At 53.8% G+C, this 21,893-nt stretch overlaps 2 protein-coding genes across 2 annotated transcripts in view; both read right to left on the bottom strand.

The window, feature by feature from the left end:
• Positions 1-65: 65 nt before the first annotated feature.
• On the bottom strand, positions 66-1,426 carry CPLANE2 (ciliogenesis and planar polarity effector complex subunit 2; the record flags this gene model as incomplete). Its single annotated transcript, XM_084274541.1, has 5 exons — positions 66-355; positions 596-735; positions 845-969; positions 1,059-1,211; positions 1,321-1,426. The coding sequence occupies 5 exons, from the start codon at positions 1,424-1,426 to the stop codon at positions 127-129; spliced, it is 753 nt and encodes a 250-aa protein (XP_084130667.1). The 3' UTR covers positions 66-126.
• Positions 1,427-4,384: 2,958 nt separating this feature from the next.
• The window catches only part of FBXO42 (F-box protein 42), a 34,905-nt gene continuing 17,396 nt past the window's right edge, over positions 4,385-21,893 (bottom strand). Inside the window, exons 4-9 of the mRNA XM_084274646.1 lie at positions 8,891-9,044; positions 7,749-7,859; positions 7,406-7,502; positions 6,349-6,405; positions 5,750-5,866; positions 4,385-5,634 (exon numbers count right to left, since the gene is read on the bottom strand). Of these exons, the coding sequence (XP_084130772.1) occupies positions 4,537-5,634; positions 5,750-5,866; positions 6,349-6,405; positions 7,406-7,502; positions 7,749-7,859; positions 8,891-9,044 (1,634 nt within the window). The 3' untranslated portion in view covers positions 4,385-4,536. The remainder of the gene's footprint in view (positions 5,635-5,749; positions 5,867-6,348; positions 6,406-7,405; positions 7,503-7,748; positions 7,860-8,890; positions 9,045-21,893) is intronic.

Below are 21,893 nucleotides of genomic sequence, written 5' to 3'. Positions count from 1 at the left end.
AGTGGAGAAACAGCAGGTTTGGGTCACAAAGCACCTTTTTCTGGGGTGGGGTGGGGGGGGGCTGAGGCTGCGGTGAGGGGCTCCCCCATCCCACCCCAAACCTGCCCTGTTAAAGGGGGGGGGTGGTCAGGATTGGGGGGACCCCTCACACCCCGGGGCGACGCCAGCAGTGATTTGGTCTTGATGCCAGAGCAGCTCGACCAGGGCGTCGAGCAGGGGGGCGACCCGGGCCACCCCCCTGCGCCCCTCCCCAGCCCCCGGCCCGCTGCCCGCCCGCAGCACCCGCAGCCCCCAGGCCCCCTCGAACGCCGTCACATCCTCCTCTGTCACGTCTGCCTGAGGACACAGGTCGAATCTGGGGGGGTGGGAGTGTGTGTGTGTGGGGTACGTGGTTAAGGGAGATACTGACACCATGAAAAATCCCCCCCCCCAAACCAAAACCCCATGAAAATAAATGGGAGGTGACGATCCATCTGTGTAACGAAGTGTGCACGTTCTCAGCCTACTGAGATGCCCAATGGTGGGAAACAAGGGGGAGCAAACCCACTGAGGGGATGATGTGCCCCCCCTCCAAGGGCCCCCCCGAGAAGGATACTTGGTGCCAACGACCACCCTAACGAGGTTTTCTTCATCAGGGCCAATCACCCGGCTCATCAGCGCTGGCAGCTCCTCGAAGGACGAGCGGTCAATGAAGGAGAAGAGGAAGAGGATGGCGTCTGCCTCCTCCTTACAAGCCTGGAGGGGGTGTGTAAAGAGACACAACCACCATCACAGGGAGGGAGGGAAGGTCTTGTGTGTCCGTCCCCCCCCCCCCAAAAAAAACCCTTGTGTCCCCCTGACTCACGGGCAGGAGATGCTCAAATTTTTTCAGGGCTCCATCCCCACAGTCCCAAAACTGAAGCTGGAAGATGACGGGGCGGCCGCTGGCCCGCGGCTTGGCCGGCCAGAACACCGTGGTGGCCTCAATGCCTGGGGGACACACACACACATGACACACCCCATCACCCCCAGGGACATTGGGGTGGCTCTGTGTGTGTGTGTCCCCCACCATGACATACCCAGGGTCTCGTGGTGGGTGGGGGGCACGGGGGTCCCCGCCAGCGCAGCCACCAAGGCCGTCTTGCCGACGCCGCTCTTGCCGGAGAGGAAGAGTTTGTAGGTGACCGTGGGGGCTGCCAAGGCCGGGGGCAGCACCGGGCGCTCCAGCAGACCTGGGAGAGGGGGTGTGTGTGGTGTTTTGGGGGGTGAGGGGGTGTTTTGGGGGGTGAGGGGGTGTTTTGGGGTGCTGGCAGCCCGGTTTGGGGGGCAGGTGGGGCTCACCGAACACTCTCCGCTGGTTCTTCTGGAGGATGGAGTCCAGGTAAGGGCGGCCGGCGGGGGAGAGGAGCCAGCCCGGCTCCAGCACCGAGCCCCCCTGCGCCGCCATGTGCCCCCCCCGGCACCTGGGGGTGCAGGGAAGATCGCTCACCCTGCTTCCCGCGTGGGGTCAGTGTGGGGGAGCGGGCTGTCCCCTCCTTCAGACCCCCCTCCCCGATCCTGGGGTCCCTCACCCCTCCTATAGGTATCTTGCCCCCTCCCCGGGTCCCAGCACTCCCCGTGGGGTCCCTGACCTCCCCCCATGGGGTCCCTGAACCTTCCCATAGGGTCTTTGTGCGCCGCTGGCCACGGATCCCATCATCCTCCATGAGGTCCACGACCCCCCTATAACATCCCTGAACCCTCCCATGGGGTCCCTAATCCCCCGTCCTGGGGTCCATGACCCCCTCCCGAGGTCCCATGGGGTCTCTGTTCCCCCACCCCGGGTCCCAGCACCCCCCATGAGGTCCCTGAACCCTCCCATGGGGTCTCTGTTCCCCCCCCAGGTCCCAGCACCCCCCATGAGGTCCCTGAACTCTCCCCTGGGGTCTCTGTTCCCCCCCCAGGTCCCAGCACCCCCATGAGGTCCCTGCCCCCCCCTCCATGGGCTCTGTGACCCCCCCCGGGTCACTAACCCCGCCATGGGTGGCGTCTCCGCGCCCCCAATGAACTCCTCGCCCGCCCCCCTAAACACGCACACGGGGGACACGCCGCAGCCCCTCCCCGAGCCCCGCACAGGGGCTGTACCCCCATCCCCATCCCCGCCCCCGGCTCCGCCGCTGCCCCGCGCGGCCCCTTTAAGGCGCGGCCCCTCCCGCCTCACCTGCGGCCGCTTCCACCTCGCCGTGACGTCACGCAGAGGGCGTGGCCCCGCTCCAGCTCCGCCCCCTCCCCGCGGCGCGTGCGCGGGAGGCGGGAAAGGGGCGGCACGTGGAGCTGAGAATCCCCCCCCCCCCCCCCCCCATCCGCCCTCCCCACGCTCCTGGTTATGGGGGGGGGCGGCCCGGAGCCCTGAGACGGGGTGGGGGGGGAGAGCCCGGCCCCCCGCCCGCCCCACAGCATCAGCACTGGGGGGGCCGCAGTGCCCGCACCCCCCAGTCCCTCAGCCCTCCCCCCGCGCCCCCCTTTGCCCGGCGCCCCGACGTTCCCTCCTGGAAACTCCGCCGCTCCGCAGCCCCCCCACCGACCCCTTTCCACCCGGGAATTACCCCAAATAACCCCCCCATTTCGCCCCCAAACTCGCGGGGAGGGGAGTTCCGCCCCCCATCCATCCCCACCCCCCTCCCCGAAAGGACCAACCAGCCGCTTCTTTTCCTTTTTATTTGTTAAACAGCTAAAAATTCATCCGGATGGGGATGGGGGGAGGGAAAGGGACCCATTAACCCCCCCATTCCCCCCCCCCATCCAAAAAAAAATGTACACAAGAGTTTAAATATCACCAAAAACCGCGTTTCATTCCTGTGCTCAGCCGAGCCTGGGATGAGGAGCTGGGGGGGTGAAGGAGGGGGGGACAGGGGGGGTGACACCTCGCTCACAGCACCAGCGGCTCACAGGGAAAAGAAGGGGTGGGGGGGGGTGTTTCCATGTGTATCCCTCAAAATCTGGGATGAGTTTATGGTTCCCAGCGACGCAGAACATGCCTTTCCACGGCCGATGGGGATGGAGGAGGGATGGGGATGGCCCTGGCTGTTGGGGCTGGTTAGAGAGGGGGGCGGATTTTGGGATGCCCCAGGGAGACTCACCCTCCATCCCTTTTCTGACTTCTTTTCCAAGGTGGATGACAACTCACATGCAAAGGGGAGAAGGGAATCGATTCCCAAGGCCTGGCTGCCTTCCCCACAGGTCACACAGTATTTCACAGGTCACCCCGGGGTGCTCCTGAGGTTTTTGGGGTAAAACAAACCTGCATTTTGCTTTTTTTTTTTTAAAGGATAAATCAAAGAGGTTTTGGGTTGGGAGAGGCTGGATTCAAAGGATGGATTTATTTACAGAGGTGGGAAACGCTGCAGAAGAAGCAAACCCCTTCCCTGCTCCCCACCGGCCTGGGATGTGATTTAAGGCTCCGACCGGCAAAAAGCTCAGTGGGGAGAGAGGGAGGGGATAGAGAGGAGGGGGGAAGGGGCCACATCATGGCACTGCCGGTTGGGAGAGGGTGCTGGAGGCTCGGAGACACCCCCCACCTCTCCCTGCCCTGTTGAAGGGAAGGAGGGAGATCATCCCAGGAGGACGCACGGGTTCAATCCCTGCGGATTTTAAGTGGGTGGGAGGGTTGTGGGAGGGGGTGTGGGTGCAGAGGGGCGATCGAGGCCCCTCAAGCTTTCAAATTTTACCAGTTTCAGTCTTTTGACTGGAAAAAAAAAGGCCCCCAGTCCCAAGGTAGAGGGTGCAGGTTCAGCCTCAAAGGCGGTTGGACTGGAGAGTCAAACCCTCTGAGGTGAGAAGGGCAGCAGCAGCCAAGGGACTGAGTTTTGGGGGATAAAAGGGGCTTTTTAGAGGAAGAGGTGCCTGGTTTTGCTGCTCAGAAGGGAGCAGGGCTGAGCCCAAGCGCTGATCCAGCACAGGGCAGGGAGAGGATGCTAAAGCCCGGCTAGTTTTTTAATATTTTTGGCATTTTGATGCAAAAAAAAGCCCCCTCCCTCCATCCTTAACCCAAAGGCATCATGTTTGTGTGGAGCAAACAGTGCTGGAAGATTCCCAGTGGGATATTGCTGTCATTTTCCTTATGGAGCTAAGCATAGAGATAATCAGCACCAGCCATCAGCCTCCTGCCTGTGGGTATCGGGTTGGTTTGTGTAAATCTCCTCTCCTCACACCCCACGAGGGGTTTTGGATTGATCCAAAGCCCCTCAATCCCCTTGGAATATTAAAACCAACCTCAAGAGGATAGCAGAGGGTGGATCTCCCTACCTGCTCACCCCAAATCCTTGGCTTGGATCGTGTGGGTTCTTCCCCTGCCTTTAAACGCGACTGGCTTAAACTGGGGTCTGACTGGGAACCGGTCAGGGCAGCGCTGGAGGTTTTTGCTTGGATTTTTTATTGGTTTCTTTGCTCCCTAAATTCACAGTTTGAACACCTGTGGGGTAGAGGAAGGGCTTGGGGAGGAGAGGGGAGAGCCGTGGGGAGGGAGGGAGGGAGGGAGAGAGGGGAGAAGGTGATGGCGGCCAAGGGTTGGGGGCCGCATTATCTCTTTGCTCTCACAAAGTACAAGGCATTTGTTTTGGGATAGTATTTCACGTTTTGTTTCTTGTCCATGAGGCCACCAAATATGATTAACTCCCCTCTGCCTTGCACCACCGTGTGTAAACTGGTTTCTGGCGGCCCCACCACCGAACTGCTGTTGAACACTTTCCATTTGACTCGTCCTTTTTCCTTCGTGTCTTTAATGTCCAGCACGTACATCTGCATGGGTTTGCAGTTCATGCTCTGGTATAAAGGCTTCCCCACGTTGAGGGATTGGGGAGGGTGGTGGCCCAAGCGACGAGCGATGGGAGGTAAGGAATGGCTGTCGCTTTGGGCAGAGCCCGGACGAGCTGCTGAACCCGTCTCGGTACCCGGGGAACCCGGGGAAGAAGCCAGGGGAGGGCTCAACGCTGCAGAAGCTGAGGTGGATTTGGAAGAGAGGGCTTTGACAGCTTCCAAGCTCCTCCGCAGTGCACCGGGGGAAACGGCCCCCGGGAGGGAGCTGGCGACGTGGGGCGGCGTGTGGATGCCGTTGGTTTGCTCGGGGGGGTTCCTCACGCTCGTGCCGACCGTCCTGCCCTCCACACCGTCCATCTGGCAGATGACAGAAGGTGGTTTCTGTTCCCAGCTCAGCTCAACGGATCCCAACCGCAGGTCTTTCTGCTCTGGCAACGACCCTCGTCGCGGCGCCAGGGCGAGCCCGACTTTGAGGTCGTATCCTTCGGCTGCGGAAGGCGTGCTGGGGGATACCAGCTGCACGGGGCTGTCCAAGGAGGCACCGCCGGCCACCGTGGCTCCGGGTGATAAACTCCCACCGTTGAGGACAGGGGAATTCTCCCCTCTGGCTGGGGAGAGGCTGCCTTCCCGGGAACCAGAGGGGGTTTGCCTCTGCGCCCTGGGTCGCAAGGTGCCCCAGCGGCCGTTGACGCAGGGAGCTTCGTCCGTGTTCTTGACGGGAGACTGAGAGCGGAACTCCCGCGTCTCGGGGACCAGGGCGGGCGGCGTGGCACTGATGGGAGAAGGACGAGAGTTCAAGCTGGGACTCAGCGGGGCTCTCCCACTGGGAGCTTGGCTAAAGACCACAACACACTGGCCCACCTGGAAGGGGAGAAGGTGGGAGAACAGGTTACAGTGGGCAGGGCGGCTCTTCGCACTGCCTAGGGGGAAGGAAAGGGGGTGAGTGAGCAGAGAACCCCCCACAGCGTATCCGTACCCTGCAAGCAGGATGGCACCACAGCTCTGGGGCTCCATGGTCTTCGTTCTCCACCTTGAGTGGCTGCCAGGTCCAGGGGTTCGCGTGCATGTGCAGTAACCAGGCGTCTTTGAAGAGCTGTGAAGAAAAGCATCACGGATTGAGGAGCCCAGTTTGAGGCCGAGGAGCCCAGTTTGCTGCTGAGATCATCCCATCAGAGGCAGGAGTAGTGTTTGCTGCTGCACACAGAGGAATGGTGACCCAGATCAGGATCTGACCGCTCTGAAGTGACTACACCCGACTGTGGCCGGGGACAAATCCCTTTATCTCCATCTTCTACCCCAGTATAAAGTCAGGGCTAATTCTTCTGAGGCTCAATTAACCTCAGTGAGCTGCTCAGGTAGTGCCTGGGGTGCTTTTATTCTTAATTAAAGCAGCTCCAGCAATAGCCAGACAGCTTCTCCAGGTTATCTACCGCGTGGGTGCCCAGATCTGCAGGATAAAATGCCAGCTGGGTAACGTGCAGAGTACTCCCTCTCTCCCATCCAGCACCCAGGGCGTACGGTCACAGTGAGACACGTGCAGTTCACACCCATGCCCCACCCCCCCAGGACACTTACTGCATTGGGACCACCACAGCCACCCAGGATTAAAATGGTTTCGTTGTCTATTACGATCTGGAGGGAGCAAAGAACAGTGTTTCAGAGCAGGAAGGATGCAAAACCACCCTCAGCACCTCTGGGAAAGCCTCCAAGCACAGGCAGAGCCATGTTACAGCTTCTGAGCTGCACAGATGCTGCTGAATTTTGTCTGCCCCAGGATGAGGAGTTGAGCTGGGACTGAGAGCCAGTTTTGCTGGACCAGAGGCAAAGTGGGATGCAAGGCTGACCCCACAGTGTTGGCTCAAGCAGCTCACAAAGCAGTTCCTCTTCCAGAGGAGAGCAATTCCCCTTCCTGAAGTTGAGCCAAGGGGACTCAACACCCCTCTTTGCTACAGGGGAGAGGCAAAAGGGCCTCCTGGGAGCCAGGCACCAGACCCTTTGTCTCCTTTTCCAGAGGATGGAGAGAAAGGCGATACATTGAGCACGACCCATCTGATCTCTTTCATTTCCCTGCTAGGCTGAGATGAACCATGTGCTGGGAAGCATCCAACTGTCCTCCTGGGGACCATAGAGGGAAGGCAGGGATGCCAGTTGTGGCACAGACACCTGCATAGAGGCGGGTGACTCCCACGAGCTCCCTGCCTGGGGCAGGCAATAAAACAGGCACTGCCAGCGCCGTGCTTTGAGCAGGTACAATACCAAGTGGCTCCAATAAAGAGGGCCTGGAGCCAAACCAACTTGTGATAACATTTCATTGATCTTAAATGCCACAGGGAACGATCACTAGGTGAAAATAACTATTTGTTTTCTAGAAATGCTCATTAGAGTTCTGAGTCATGTGCAAGACACAGCACGGTACCTGCCTGAGCGTTAGGGAGATCAGAAGCGCAGCCTCCCCGAAAAGAGGGGTAGGAAAAACAAGGGCCTGGCAGGCAAAGACTGTGAAGATAACTTGGAAATCAGGTGCTGGCTTTCAGGCTAGCTGAGAGCTGCCTGGAAACTAAAGCTGGGCCTGGTTTATCTGTGGGAGTGTGTGTCGGGGCTGAGGGGAGCTGAGGCAGCGCAGGGAGCTCACCTGAGACTGGCCACCTCGTGGGTGAGGGCTGGGCCCAGAGATGTTGGGCTTGGACCAAGCCCACTGCTCGAGATCCAGCACCCAGACATCGTTGCTCCTGCAAGGATGAGACAAGTGTTGACAATACCAGTGGTACAACCAGACTTCTCCAGGTGCTTGACATGTGGGTTTCAGGGCAGAGGTTTATGGCAAAATTGGGGATTTTTGTGAGCTGGAGCCTCAAGGGGACTCACAGACCCCAGAACCCCGTGGAGATTTCCTTCTGAACCCCTCTGAGCTACACCAGGACCACAACACCACGTTCCTCACTGGCAGGAGGGTTTGCCCCTCACCCCAAACTTACATCTGCCGGGATCCCAGTGAACCCCCAAAGACGATCATTTTATCTTCCACGACACAGGAGGAGTGTCCTGCCATGGGAGGGGGACCATGCGTGGTCACGATGCAGTTCCACCTGGGGGAAGAGGGAGAGAGATACTCACCCTGGGGTAGGGAAGCTCCAGGAGGAATGGCAAAATGAAAAATCCCAAGGGCCAGCAAATCAAAATCCTCAAGAACACATTAGAGAGGAAAAACCTCCACAGATCCAGACTGGAACAAAACTAATTAGAAAGCCAACGTGCTAAACATTTTTGCAGCATGACAAAGTCACAGGGCCAAGTTGGAACCATCACCCCTTTCAATTAAGTTCACCCTGAGTTATTTCCAACGTGGTTTAATTACAGTGTTCTAAGGACACTGCCCAAAAGTGCATTGGATAATTGACACTTTTCAGGATGAAAAGTTCTCAATGAAAGAGGAGCACAGGAACCATTGCTGCTTTGATACAGAGTTCAACCCTTTCTCACACACAAGCATCGGTGAGAAAGCTGGGTCTGAAACCAGCTGAGTGGTGATTTAAAGGGGAAAGGCAAATTCCTGCCACTGCTGTGGTCACTGCTGGATGATTTCTTGGAGTCCAGGGGCTGTGAAGGAGACAGCTCACTGAAACAGTGCACATACTTGCTCTGTCATGTCTCCCTTGGAGGCCCACAGGAGCTTTGAGTTTCAGACCATGATGAAGCAAGACCTCCAGGAGCTAAGGTTTTATCCCCTCTCCTCAAAGGTCTCAACGTCTCACAGCCAAATCAGGTGTTTTAAGCATTCACAGCCAGATTTCCCACCTTGGCTGGGTGAGAACATCTGGGGACTCTGGCATATTGGAGGTCTGAGTTGAGAGCAACCACCACCCAAGAGGTCCCAGACAGCAGCGTGCCCACGTCTCCAACATGCTCTTGTGGTTTTCTGTTGCTTTTTTCCCCTCCTTCTGTTGTTGCAGTAAGAGCATGGCAGACACACCAGGATTAGACACACCTAGGAAACCAAGTTTCCCTAGGAGCCAGTCCCAGGAGAGCTCAGAGACACCCTCCAGCATTCCTCCAGCTGCTTTACAGACACATTTTTACAGGATCAAAGCCCGGGCTTCAAATCCAGATGTGCTCTTACCAGTTTTTGGAGGGTGAGTACGTATGGATTTCATCAAAGAACCTCTCTGGCTGGTGCAGAGGGTAAGGGCTCGGCCGTGTCCACCCACCAAACAGCACAAGTAGATCCTTGTAGACCACCAGAGTGGCCCCAGCCTTGGGTGAGGGGTACGAACCTGGACAGGGAGAGAGAAGGGGAAGGTTAGGAAACAGTGCTCAAAGGCAGGCCCTGAACTCTGCAGCAGAGTTTTACTCCAGTGTGACAACACTCCACAACGCTCCACCTTTAGGGGGAAAAAAAAAATAGAGAAGCAGAAAAGAAGGCAAAATTAGAGTCAGGAGCCTGGGAAGAAAACTACTGCCAATTTGTGTCATGGTAATTAGTAGGAGCCTGAAAGCACATCTCATGGATGGCAAAACATCTGTCACTCACTGGCAGGAAATTGCTAGCTTTCCAATGTATCCCTTGAAATCATTGCTTTAGCACTGAGTAAAAGCAGTAATTACCTCCCAACAGCCAGTAACTTCTCCCCAAGGAAGGAGGGAGAACAAATACCAATTCTAACCCATCCGGTGTTGCTTGTGGCAGATCGTTTGGAGACCCACACACCAACCACCCCCCCTCTTTCTTCTTTTTTTTTTTGGCAAATGGCAGGATTAAACCCCAAAGGCTTTGCTGAGTGAATGAACAGTCACTCCTTGAGTCTGGGGAACAAAGTGTTCCTCAAAAAACTCGAGAGATGTTTTGTTTGGCTTGTTTGAGGTTGAAAAGGCTCCACAGGGGTCACAGACCTCCTGAGTTGGATGGCAGAGGCAAGACAATGGTGCCATCACGATATGCTGTGCTTGGAAGATGCTGTAGATCCCAACAGCTTCCCTGCAGCACAGCAAAGCGTGGATGGAGCTCACCTCTCAACCCACTGCCACGAGTGCTGCGTCACCTCCCTGCCGCTGGGCTGGGCGCTGAATCGCTGCCCAGGAAAAGCCTCTCCAGTCAGGGCTGACACATCTGAGCATCCTCCTTCCCACAACCCTCACCAGGGAAATTCCTCCACCTCTGCAGTCACGCTTTCCAAACCATCCTCAGTCCATCACCTCCTGTGCCTGGCTGTGGGAATTGGAGGCAGCTCAAGGACAAGACCCACGCGTGGCCACGGGAGCACCGGCACCCTCTCCGAAACGGCTGGTACACACCACAAACCGACCTCTCTCCTCCCCTGAACTAACAGGGTTTTGAGAAGCATTTTTAGCAGAACAGAGAGGACTATTTTTAAAGGAAACCAGAGCAGCTATTTAAAGATGCTGCAGCTTGGAAAAGCAAGGGGATGGCAATGGGTTGCAGGCAGCGGGGTGGTTATGAGCCCAACCAAAAAGCAACCCCCTGGTCAGATGCAGATGAGATGGCTGCAGGGTGCCTGAGCCTTTGTCCAGGGACAAAGCACATTCCCTGCTCCCAGGATTGTGGCTATGGGGGGGATAAAGCTACTCAGGAAAATTCTTGTGCTGGGGGCACATATATAGATCACCTGAGGTCTCCTTAAGGATGAGAGTGTAGGAGAGGGTCACACTTAATCACTCCCTGTTCCCAAATTCCATAGTTTCATGGCTGTGAGCAGCTTGATAATCCAAACCAGGAGGTTTCCAGCCTAAATATTTCCCCAGCAGAGCATACAAGTGCTCTCCCAAGCTTGGTATTGCAAGCTTGATGTCTAGAAATGTTTCTACATGACTTGCAGAGAAGGGGCTGGCTGGGCTCCTCCGTTGAGGACACCACAAGGCAGCACAGGGTGAAAGGTGCTGGGTTTAAACTGGGTTATTTATAAACAAAAAGGGGTAACTGGAGTTGTCCTGGGTTGGAGAAACAGATGGGCACGTTGCTCAGAAAAGTCTGGGATGGCACACAGAGTGAGAAAAGCTACCTCTGTGCTTGACCCAAAGGTCAAGCCCAGCTTCAGACAACCAAGAGGTTCCCAAATGAGTCAACAAGATGCAAACAGCCCAGGGCAGAGGCTAGCCCTAGTTTTTCAGGAAGCTCTGTCTGTTATTGGACACTGTAGGGGTGTAAACGAGCAGAGTTTCAGTCTGCTACACAGGACAGAGCTCAGTTTTGCAAGTCAAGGAAGAGTTGGCCTCAAAGCCTCTTCCAAGATGCTTCCTGCAAGAGAGACGTAAAAGAGCTGGTTATACCAGACAGGGCTTGAGCAATCCCGTGTGAGAGCAGAAATACGTGGGCAAAGAGAGGCTGGAGGCTGGAGAAAGAACACGGCTTATCTCTGAAGCAGGGGAGAGCTGCTGGGTGCTGCTCTCCCCATCCCTGGGAAGATGGGAAGCATCTGGAGGGAGGGAGGGAGGCAGGGCCCTGCGCAGGCAAAGGGGGAGAGGCGACCCACAGCCTTTGTGACTTCAGGTCTCAAGTATGCAGAGGCGCACAGGGACATCAAAGGGACAGGGCTCAATTCCCTGGGGCCCCCTGTAAGGACCTGCTCAAAGTCCGGGCTCTTCAGAGGATGTGCCGAGCCGGCGTTTCAAAGGCTTTGCAGGAGCAGCCTCCACACGGGAGGGCTGCAGCCTCTCTGGGATCACAGCAGCACATGGAACTGCTCCTGTTCCTCACCAGGGGCTGGAGTGCTGGCAGAAGAACGTGGTTAGCCAACTGCAGCGGCTTCCACCGCTCCCTGGGTCAGGGAAGCACTGGGAGGACTACTTCTGGCTGGGTTTCCAAGCTCCACGCCCTGCTAACACCATCCAGCCCGATATCAGGTTATCTCTCCTCAGGGATAAAAATTCAAGCAAGGAGAGAGTGTAGCACAATTAACTACCCCTAAACATAGAAGGCAACGTCTCCTTCCAGCTGACGCTGTTCATTCAGTTGGGATGAGGAGCTAAAAGCTGGGCCCAGCTATTTCTTTTTCCAGTTGATGGATTTTCCTGGCTCACAAAGCACAGACATACTTGTAATAAAAACCAACCCACAAACAAACCAAGATCTCCGGCTTCTGCGGATGTTTGGAAGAGAAATGCTGGCCTCTGATGGCTTCTGACATGAGCTCTGGATGTTATCTATTTAGGATCTGTCCTTACAAGCATTTTTTTAAAGCCCATTTATTCAGCCCTCTAATGCAACTGGAGCAGCACACGCAGAGATCAGCAGCCACAAAAGAAAAGCCTGGCCATAAGGGCATGTGTCACGTGAATTTCCAGACTGGCCTTTTACCTTTGGTAGGCATGAATCCAAAAATGAATACCAAGCAGAGCTTAAAATAAACACTAAGTGAGGAAAAAGAAAGAAAATAAACCAAAAAAAACCCCCACAGTGCCTGATTTGGTGGGATTGCTTGGATGAAAGGATCTGTTCAGGTCAGTATTGTTTGGAGAAATAATTGTAAGAGAGATGTGCCCCGTCCCTGGGGGTGGTTCAAGGCCAGGTTGGATGGGGCCCTGGGCAACCTTGTGTAGCTCCAGGCCTGGAGGTTGGTGTCCCTGCCTGTGGCAGGGGGGTTGGAGCTCTGTGACCCTTGGGGTCCCTTCCAACCCAGGCCACTCTATGATTCTATGTGCTGGAGCTAAGGGTTTATACTGTTTTTGGGGGAAGGTTAAGATCTAGAAAGAGTTTGGAGGGGGATATCAAAGGGATAAATTTGGGGGGATTTTCCTAAGGCAGATTTATGGTGATAGAGCAGATGACAGTTAGGAACAACAGCCAGGTAACAACAATACTGGGTCTGATGGGTTTCTCCAGCCACCTCAGCTCCAGAGAGACAACTCGAAGTCCTGTGACTCCGATGAGCCCATCGCCATCGTCACCAGCAGATTTGATTCACCCCAAACGCCAGGATAAACAACACCAGCCCCACAGCCCCGTTTCCAATTTCAAAGCTGAGAAATAGAAGTCAGCTCACCCAGCAGCCAGTGGATTTTAATGCACAAAGGAAGCCAAGCTCCCAAGGTTCAAAAGCTGCCCGCAATCTGCACACCAAAGGTGGAGGAAACCGTTCCGGCACCAGCAAACAAACAAACAAAAACCAAACAGGGGTGAGGTGATGGCCCTGCTCCCCTGTGACTCAAGCCACACTGGAAACACAGCAGCTCCCTGCCAAAACTGGCCTCTCCCTGCAAACAGATCTGTTTTGTTCAACAAATTACATCCCATCACAGGGATGCGCTCGATTTGGCGGGTTCCTTCTTGTAATTGTGAAGAAAAAGGCAGAGGGAGATGCTGGGCATTAGGTCTGAAAAGGAAAGCTTGCTGGTGCTCCCTGAGTGGTCTGTACCTCTAGAAAGTCAAGACAGTTTCAGTATGACCCGTCTGCAGATGAACAAAGAGGTTCACAGGGTTTCACCCCCCCCTGTTGCTGAGGGAGAGTCAAAAAGAAGGGTTAAAAAGTAAATTCCTTTTGAGAAGGGGAACAAAATTGACCCAGTTGTCAGAGCAGAAACGGGGATTTTAAAAGCCTCTGACTCAGACCTTTCCTTGTGGGAAGAGCTGGTTGTCTCCTTGCTGCTTTAAACCCTGTACCTCTCTGGGGAGCTGCCTGTGAAACTGAGAGCTTGTGCTCACCCCCACGGCTTGGCAGAGGGTGAAACGGCTGGGCTGCCTCCGACTGACCGGCACAGCCGGCCCGATGCTTCGTCTGGATTTATTAGCCTGACTTTCAGGCTGGCAGAGGCTTCAGAGATGCCAAATCACGGGGTCTAATCTGGAAACCTCATCCACCCTGGCAAGTGAAAGTCCATCCCAAGCTTGCATGACAGAGTGATGTCCCCAAATCTTTCCCCTTTGATGGGAAAGGGAACCAGAGAATAACAAACCCCTTCACCTCCCAGGTGAGCTGGGATTTTTTCCACACCAGCCTGTCCAAAATTATCCAAAAGATTTTCTTTCCCCCCTTGAAGTTTCACAAGAATCACAAGGTCGGAAGAGACCTTTGAAGATCATCGAGTCCAACCATTCCCATCCTATGCTAAACCACAAAGGGTTCACAAAGGGAAGATGAAGGAAGCTGGGGAAGAGCGGTCCAGAGGTTGGAATACAGCATGACTGACACAAGTCAAGCATCCTGGTGATCCCTGCATTAACAATGGATTTGGGAGACACCAAAGGAGAGCTGCTGCAAGAAATGCTGCCAGCTCCACAGCACTCTGTACACTGGCTCTTTCCATAAGTCAAGTTGCAGCATTTAGGCCTCAGTGAGTGGCCAGCTGCCTCCAATCCAGCACCCAAAAGTCACCTTTTTTATCCCTGAGACGTTCAAAACTGGGCACTGGGATTCCAAACATTTCCAAGCCCTGCTTTGATTGGATGTGCCTAACCCTTAAAGCTTTTAAAAGCCAGGAAAGTATCATTTTCCCCCCACCAAAGCCACACATGATTTAGTGTTCCCTCAAATCTAGCTTTAAAAGAAAAAACAAACCTAAAAAGAAGAGAGTAAATTCCTTGCTCAGAAGATGGGAATTCAGCTTTGCAGGAGTTTAAAGAAAAACCCAACAACATCCAATTTGCCTCTGCACCAGAGAAACCAAAACCTTCTGCAGGCACAGGCATCTGCTCAGGGAACGCAGGGGAAGAGATCTGCATGGCATCACAGAGGGGTTATTTTGCAAGGTTGGGGGGATGTAACCAAGGCATAGCAGCCCCCTGGATATTTACACCCCAAAAATGACTCTGCTGTTCTCTCCTTGGAGAGTTTCCACCCTACAATGACACAGACTCATGGTACAAGCCCAGTCAAACCAACGGTGTTGAACCAAAGGGCTGGTTTCTCAGCAGAGGCAGCAATCCCCCAGGCAGGGTAAGTCACTTTGCTTTTGCAATGTCACAGTCATTATTTTGCCCAGGAAGTTCTTACACACCACGGCTCTGAGCCCAATAAAGTGGTGGAAAAGGAGCAGCAGTGCCCTCTGAACCCCGTGCAACAGGATCATTGAGTCACTAAGGCTTGGCAAAAATGTCCTAACACAGCAAGTTGAGCAAACAAGGAGGAGATAAGAGTGCCAGAACGCCCCAGGGTTTTGTGTTGTCCCCCCACCTTATCTCTCAAAAGTTCCAAAAGAGGATCACTGCAATTCATGCACCTCCACGCTGCAGGAGAGGTTTTACTGGGGTCCATCCCAAGTGGTTCTCACCTGCAGCATCACTCCCAAGATGCTGACTATTAGTTTGGGCGAGGTCACCCCGAATTCCCCTTTGCAATCCTCTCACTTGGTTTTGGGAAATGCAAATCTGGCTCTGTGGTAAAAGGTGCTGCCGTTGCAAAAGCTGCTTTTCCCTTTGGGTGGGTGGAATCCATCAGGAGAGGGGTGGCAGCAGGGACAGGGAGGGGATTGTTCCTCTCTGCTCTGCCCTCATGAGGCCCCAGCTGCAGTCCTGTGTCCAGAGCTGGGGCCCCAGTACAAGAAAGATGTGGGACTGGTGGAGAGGGGTCAGAGGAGCCACGGAGATGCTCAGAGGGCTGGAGCAGCTCCCCTATGGAGAGAGGCTGAGGGAGCTGGGCTGGGTCAGCCTGGAGAAGAGAAGGCTGTGGGGAGACCTCATTGCAGCCTCCAGTCCCTGAAGGGAGCAGAGGGACAGGAGGGGAATGGGCTTGTTAAAGGGCAGAGACTGGCAGGACAAGGGGGATGGAGTGAAGCTGGAGGAGGGAAGGGTTAAATTAGATATTAGGAGGAAGTTCTTTGCAGAGAGAGTGGTGAGGGGCTGGAACGGGCTGCCCAGAGAGGGGGTGGATTCCCTGTCCCTGGGGGTGTCCAAGGCCAGGTTGGATGGGGCCCTGGGCAACCTTGTGTAGCTCCAGACCTGGAGGTTGGTGTCCCTGCCTGTGGCAGGGGGGTTGGAACTCTGTGATCTCTAGGGTCCCTTCCAGCCCAGCCCAGTCTGTCATTCTATGATTCTATGAATTGAAATGCCAGGCAGAGATCCACCTCCCTCTCCTTCAATACTCCATTTTCCACCCCCCTTACACGGTCCTGTACCCCTGCAGACTTTCAAGGGACTGGAGTAACAGTCTGACATCCTACACAAAGCAGCTCTGACGCTAATTAAAGAGCTCAACACGCTTGGTGAGAGAAAGGGTTGATCTGCTCCCGCGCCTTGTCCTCCCTCCAGGAGGCAAACGGAGGGATGGAAATTGCTGTATCAGACTACACAAGGCTGTAATAACCACCTAATTGTAGGGAAGGGACTGAGGTATGTGTGGGCTAGCGGAGGAGCGCGGTCTGGCTCTGCTGAGCTCTGCAGTTTGCAGCTGGCATCACGCTCCCGTTGCGTTCGCCGCAGCACGAGGGAGGCGGCAGCAGCGCTGCAGACAGAGAAGCCCCAAAACGCCTGGGGTTTGGGGGAACGGCTGCTGTGTAATTTGCTGAGGTTACAGCTACCACAGGGCCAAAAAAAAAACCCCTCAGCCATCCTTTAGTAAGGCATCCTGTGGGCAATCAGGAAAGCCTACTTGAGTTAAGTGCAAAAAGCTCAGCGTGGGGATGAGCCTCAAAATCCTCTGCTTAAAACCTGCCACCTACCTACCGACAGCCCCAGCACAACACACAAAGGAATATTCAAGTCCAGCTCTTTTTTTCCCCCCCCTTCCTCAATCCAGTAAGTCCAGCAATTAATGCCAAGCTTGCTAAATATTTCATGTCAGGAATAGATACTCACCTTTTGGACTGCAGACAAGCATGAGCTGCTGCTTTGTCATTCCGCATGCCTCCCGGAGTTAAGGAGATCTTACAACGGATGCTTTGGTGAAAGGATAGAGAAATCAGGCTGTGAGCATCACACATGAGCCATGTGCTTTGAAAGCACAGCCTGCTGGCTAGGGAATATACCATAAAGTGGATATTGGGTACTCATTCTTCAGTATTCCATACATAATGTTGGTGCATGGGGTACTTACAGCAAAGGCACGACAGCAGATCAGCTTAGGGAAGGAAAAACCTGGAGTTGGGATGTGTGCCCGCTGGCTGGGAAGCCCTGGAAGGAGCACTTGCCGATAGGTGTCAGCACAGCCTGCCCGAAGCCTCCAAGCAGGACCTTTCCAGAGGCTCCTCAAAGCTCCATCCCAGCCAACAAGAGTTAGGGAGCTATAGGAGAGGGGGATTTTACTTCGCTGGCCCAAAAGACGGACCTGCCTCTGAGAGCGAATGTACCTGCTGAGGCTGGAAGGCTTTGTGATAGATCCAAGAGGAGAGGGGATTAATTGGGGAGGGCTGGTGGTCAGAGGAACCTCCAGCACACCTCAGTACCTGCCATGCCTCTTGCCAAGGGCAGTGCCCAGGGGTGACTGCGGGAGTGGATTCAGGCTATCAGCTTCCTCTCTGGTGCAATGTATTAATCACCTCTGAGACAACACCAATGTAAACAACAAGTATGTGTGGCTGGGGCGCCCGTGCACATATTTTTAAGGCTTCTTTCCTGAAAAGGAAATAACCCAGCGAGGTTTCACAGATGCCTTGGCTGGTCTCACAGCTCCCCGACAGCTCACAAATACCTTGGCTCCAGTCAGCCAAGCTCAGGCAAGCAGATAACTGCAAGGAATTAAATTCTCTGCAGGGCTGTGAAATCAAGTGTCGGGAAAGAATCAGCCCCCCAAAAGGGAAGAAGAAAAATCCTTCTAGAAAAACAACCCCCCATGAAATCAGCCCCAATTTGTGTGTAGGGGAGCACTGGTTGGCAAGATTACAGGGCTGTGCTTTGAGACTATTAAGAAGCACATCACTCTGCAAGTGCTGCCTTTCTGAGGCAGAGGAAGGAGCACTGCAGGGAAGAGGTATCTATCTGCTCATCACTTCAACAGCAGGTGCTCAAAGTTTCACCCAAATCTCAGGTGTACAAGGCATTCACGGTTCCCAACTCACTGGGAGCTCCTGGATGCTCAGCACCATTGACACACCAGGGTTTATTTGTCTATACAAGGATGCCCAAACCCCAGAACCTACTTTTTCAGATTTCTTATTTACCAGCAAAGCTGCAAACAGCTTTCCCCAATTTTGGTACAGGATGCTTGTCAGCAGTATTCTCAGATGGCCCCAGGTCACATTTAAAATCACAGAATCATAGGGGTGGGAAGGGATCACGAGAGATCATCGGGTCCAACCCAGCCCATAATGAGCATGTGCCATCCACGAGACTGAAAAGCCACGTGCATCAGCCAGCCCTTGAGAGCCAGCTGCCCTGTGCCTGCTTGAGGCTGCCTTTGTACCTCACAAACCAGGCTAAAAAGGCTCTGTATCCATCCTGGATGGCAATAAAGGTGACAGTGGGAGAAATTCCTCTGGTAATCTCCAGAGGGATCTGTGCCCAGGGAGCTTCTCTCTGAGAATCTACATCTGACAAGGTTAAAGCAACAAGCTGCTGCTCAATCCACGCCAATAGTGTATTAACAAGGGGTGCTCCATGCAGGGAGACCCAAGAAGATGTCTAAGGAGGAGAATCCCTTACAGGCAGGGACTTAAAATCCTGGATACACCCCTCCCATCATCCAGAAGAGTATTACCAAAACCTTTCCTTGTCGAGCCTCTTGCTCTCCTGGATGCAGAGGTTTGCTGGCTTTCCAGCAGCAAGGTTGCCAGCTCCCATTCGAGCAAACACTCCTGAAAACCCCCTGAGAGCTTTTCTGACCAGCTGGGTGGCTCCTGCCCTGCTGTCTCCATGAGGAAGAGGAGGTGGCAGCCAGCAAGCTGCGGAGCATGACATGGAAGGGAAAGAAGAAACAGGTCCCCCATGTACAGATGCTCAGCTCTTCCCTTGCCTTCAGGTCCCCAGCCCTGTGCTGGGGTAAGAAAAACAGATCATTGCTTAAAAAAGTAATCCATTTCCCTTCAAGCTGCTTCTCTCCCAGCCTCCTCTGCTGCATTTCACCCTCTGCATTCTCCATCCCAACATATTCCCACCACACCAGGCCAAACTGTCCAAGGATGGACAGGAGGGCATCCAGAGGGTAAAGCACCTCTCCCTGTGGAAGCACCATGGTCGGAGAGACACGCCTTGCTGACCTGCTGCCAGAAGCAGGCAAGTCGCTGCTCCGAGGAGCAAATTTCCCACCCCAGGGGCTGTTCCCCCCTCCCCAGATAACAATTTGCTGAACTGTCACAGCCCACAGCCAGGAAGAGGAGAGAGAACTCAGGACTTGTGTTGGCCTGCTGATGTAAACCCATCTTTACCACGTCTCAGCACCACTCTGACAGCTCATTAGCTGCAAGACGGCGCCGCTGTCACCAGCCTCGAGTCCTGGGCCCGTTCCCACCTCTGTATGTGGGCGGGTTGGCTTCTCCAAAGCCATTCCCACCTGCCTCCAGCACTGCATTCCTGCAGTGCCCTGCCACTCCTGCAGTGCCCTGCCACTCCTGCAGTGCCCTGCCACTCCTGGGCAGTGGTATACCTGCAGACAAGGTGAGGCTGGCTCCTTAATTTAAACTGCCAAACAAGCTTGTCCCCCCCAAGCTGTAAGAGGAAGAAAGTTACCTGCAGAGGTCATTAAGTCACCCTGTATGGGGAGCATTTGGAAATGCTACAGGAACCCAGCAGAGTTCATTGATAAGGATGATTTAATGCTGGTGGTGGCAAGGGGCAGGCTGCAGGAAGGAAGAGCCACGTGGTGAGGTGGCTTTCAGATGCAGCCCTCAAGAAGGCAGAGTTTTTTTGGGTTCTTTTCAACCCTAGGGCAGTAATGCACATCCATTTCCCATCACAGTGACCAGCTGAAGAATTTAGGGGCTTTAGTTTTGCAGTGTTTAAACGACCATCCTCTCCAAGCAGGTGACTGGTTTTGTAGGGAGCGGATTCCTGGGCAGAAAACCCCTCAAGAGTGGGGAGCCCTGGGAAGAAGAGCCCTGAAAAGAAGAGGGAAGCCTTCTGGCTTTTCCTGCCTGGATTGGGGAAGGCTCCTGCAGGATCGATCCCTGCAAACAGCAGATCTCACACCCAACTTGTGTGTGTTTCCTACCTCTGTGCTCCTGGCACAATTCACATGATGCTGCTGGGTCAGCGTGATTCAGAAGACAATGGATCCAGATGACAAAGAGCTTTCAGAGGTTAAACAGAAACAAGAAGAGAGGCCACAAGAACAGAGCAGGACAGGGCCTGGCAAATCAAAGGCAGGGCAGATGTTACCCTAAACCCATTCAGATTAGGCACCTAATAATATTTAATAACAAATTTCATTAGAGACATTTTTTGAAACCACCCAAGTGAAGAAAGAAACAAATTAGCATCCTGTCTGCCTCACACAGACCAACTGAGGGACCAAGAGGCACCAAGAAGCACTCAAGCTCTGCAAAGCCACAGCCCAGAGCCTGCCAAACAAGCTCCCAGCTCGCTCTCTGGAAGGGCTGACAAGGAGTTTAAACCCTATATTCAAGGATGGTGCTTCCTTTGGAGAGCAGGGTGTAGCTCACCGTTCCCAAACACAAACCCAGCCGCCAGAACACTCCCTGCAAGGTCAGGTTTTGCAAGAGGAATTGTTTAAGGTGTGCACAGACACAGTTCTCACCTGAGAGCAACAGGTTACCAGCTGGTGTACCTGCAACAGGATGACTCTGACATGCTCTGCAGTGTTTCTGGATGTACCACCAGCTAGATTTCTCTAGTTGCCCAGCTGCTGCTTTGAAAGATGTATTTGACCTTTTATTTTCACACTGCAGCTTAAGATTTTAGAGAAGCCAAGGCCTTCAGCACTCCTCATCACTCCCAGCCTGAAGAATATATATGGCTGTCAAAGGCTACTACCACTTTGCTCCTGGCTGTAGATCTTCTAATGCCCAAAACTGGGGGGGAAAACTCAATATATTTAGTTGGAGAAAGTAATTCCAAGTAACCTGTGCTGTGGCAGGATCCACCCTAAAGGATGAAGCCCAGAAATGTCTGGGTTTGTTTCAGAAGGGCAGAGATGTGTGTGATGATGAAGGGCAGCAGTGTGATGAGCAAGGTCCAGTCAGACAGCACTCACCAGGATGAAAGGCAGAGTTTCCTCACTCCAGGCTTGAGGGCTGAAAGAGGCTTTGATTGCAGTGGGAAAATCAGGAAGTTTTCAATAACCACATGGGAAGTTTTAGCTCTGCAAAAGCAGAAATACACCCTACTGCTGCTGAACTCAAAGGGCAACAGGGAAGAAACAAAGCAGATCAGGAAGAGAGCTGAAGAAACCCTTTCCTCTCTTCCAGGCTGCATTCCACACTAGGATAGAAGAAAGACACTGTACCTATTGCAAGGGTTTTCCATCCATTTCCCTAACCTGCTCTACTTTGAAGTATCAGACACCCTCAGTCAGGAGCTGTCATCATAATTAGAGATGTTATTCCAAGCTGGGTATCTGCTCCTTGTTCCTTTGGATTCCCAGGAGACCAGTGGCTCAAGGTGATCCCAGGTTTTTAATAAAAAAAAGTTAGGCACACCTTCAATTAAAAAGGGCTGTTCAATACCACACTGAGCCCAGAAACACGGGTGCACAAAGACCATTTTGCAGCCCTCCCCCCCTAAAGGGTTCTAAGTGGAAACAAGTTGGGCTGAATTTTCAAAGTTGATTTTAAAAACCTGGTTTCCTTCCTTGCATACGTGGTTGTTTTGCTAGGAAACATCTTGCAAGCTCTGTTCTGGTGTCTCAGGGATTGGCAGCAGTCCACAGAACAAGAAATACTGTTCTAGAGAGGCTACTGGTGTGGTCAGGGCAGGATTTTGTGGGGTTTGGGGTTTAATTTCCAAAGCAGGGATGTGCCTTAGATCGCTGGCTATGTTGCCACAAAGGGAGTCAGCCTGCAGCAGGAACAGAGGAACTGCAGCACAGGGTCAGGGCAGCAGATTTCAGCAACAAGGGTCAGATCCTACAGCCACCCAGAGAAAACAACAGGAGATGCAAAACACAACCATGGACTGAACAGCCTGCACCACCTCAGGAGAGCTTTAGTTTTAAATCCAGAAGGTTTCCACAACTGTTTACTGTTTAGAAACCCCACTGATCCCTTGGATTACCCTGTAAGGTATTTACACTGTGCATGGAGGCATCATGCTGATTTGGGGGAGCAAAGGGCAAGGATGGCTGCCT

The sequence above is a fragment of the Gallinula chloropus genome (genome assembly GCF_964237585.1).
Source record: "Gallinula chloropus genome assembly, chromosome: 23".
NCBI lineage: Eukaryota > Metazoa > Chordata > Aves > Gruiformes > Rallidae > Gallinula > Gallinula chloropus.
Note: the sequence above shows the minus strand (reverse complement) of the source record. Positions and strands in the feature narration are given on the sequence as shown.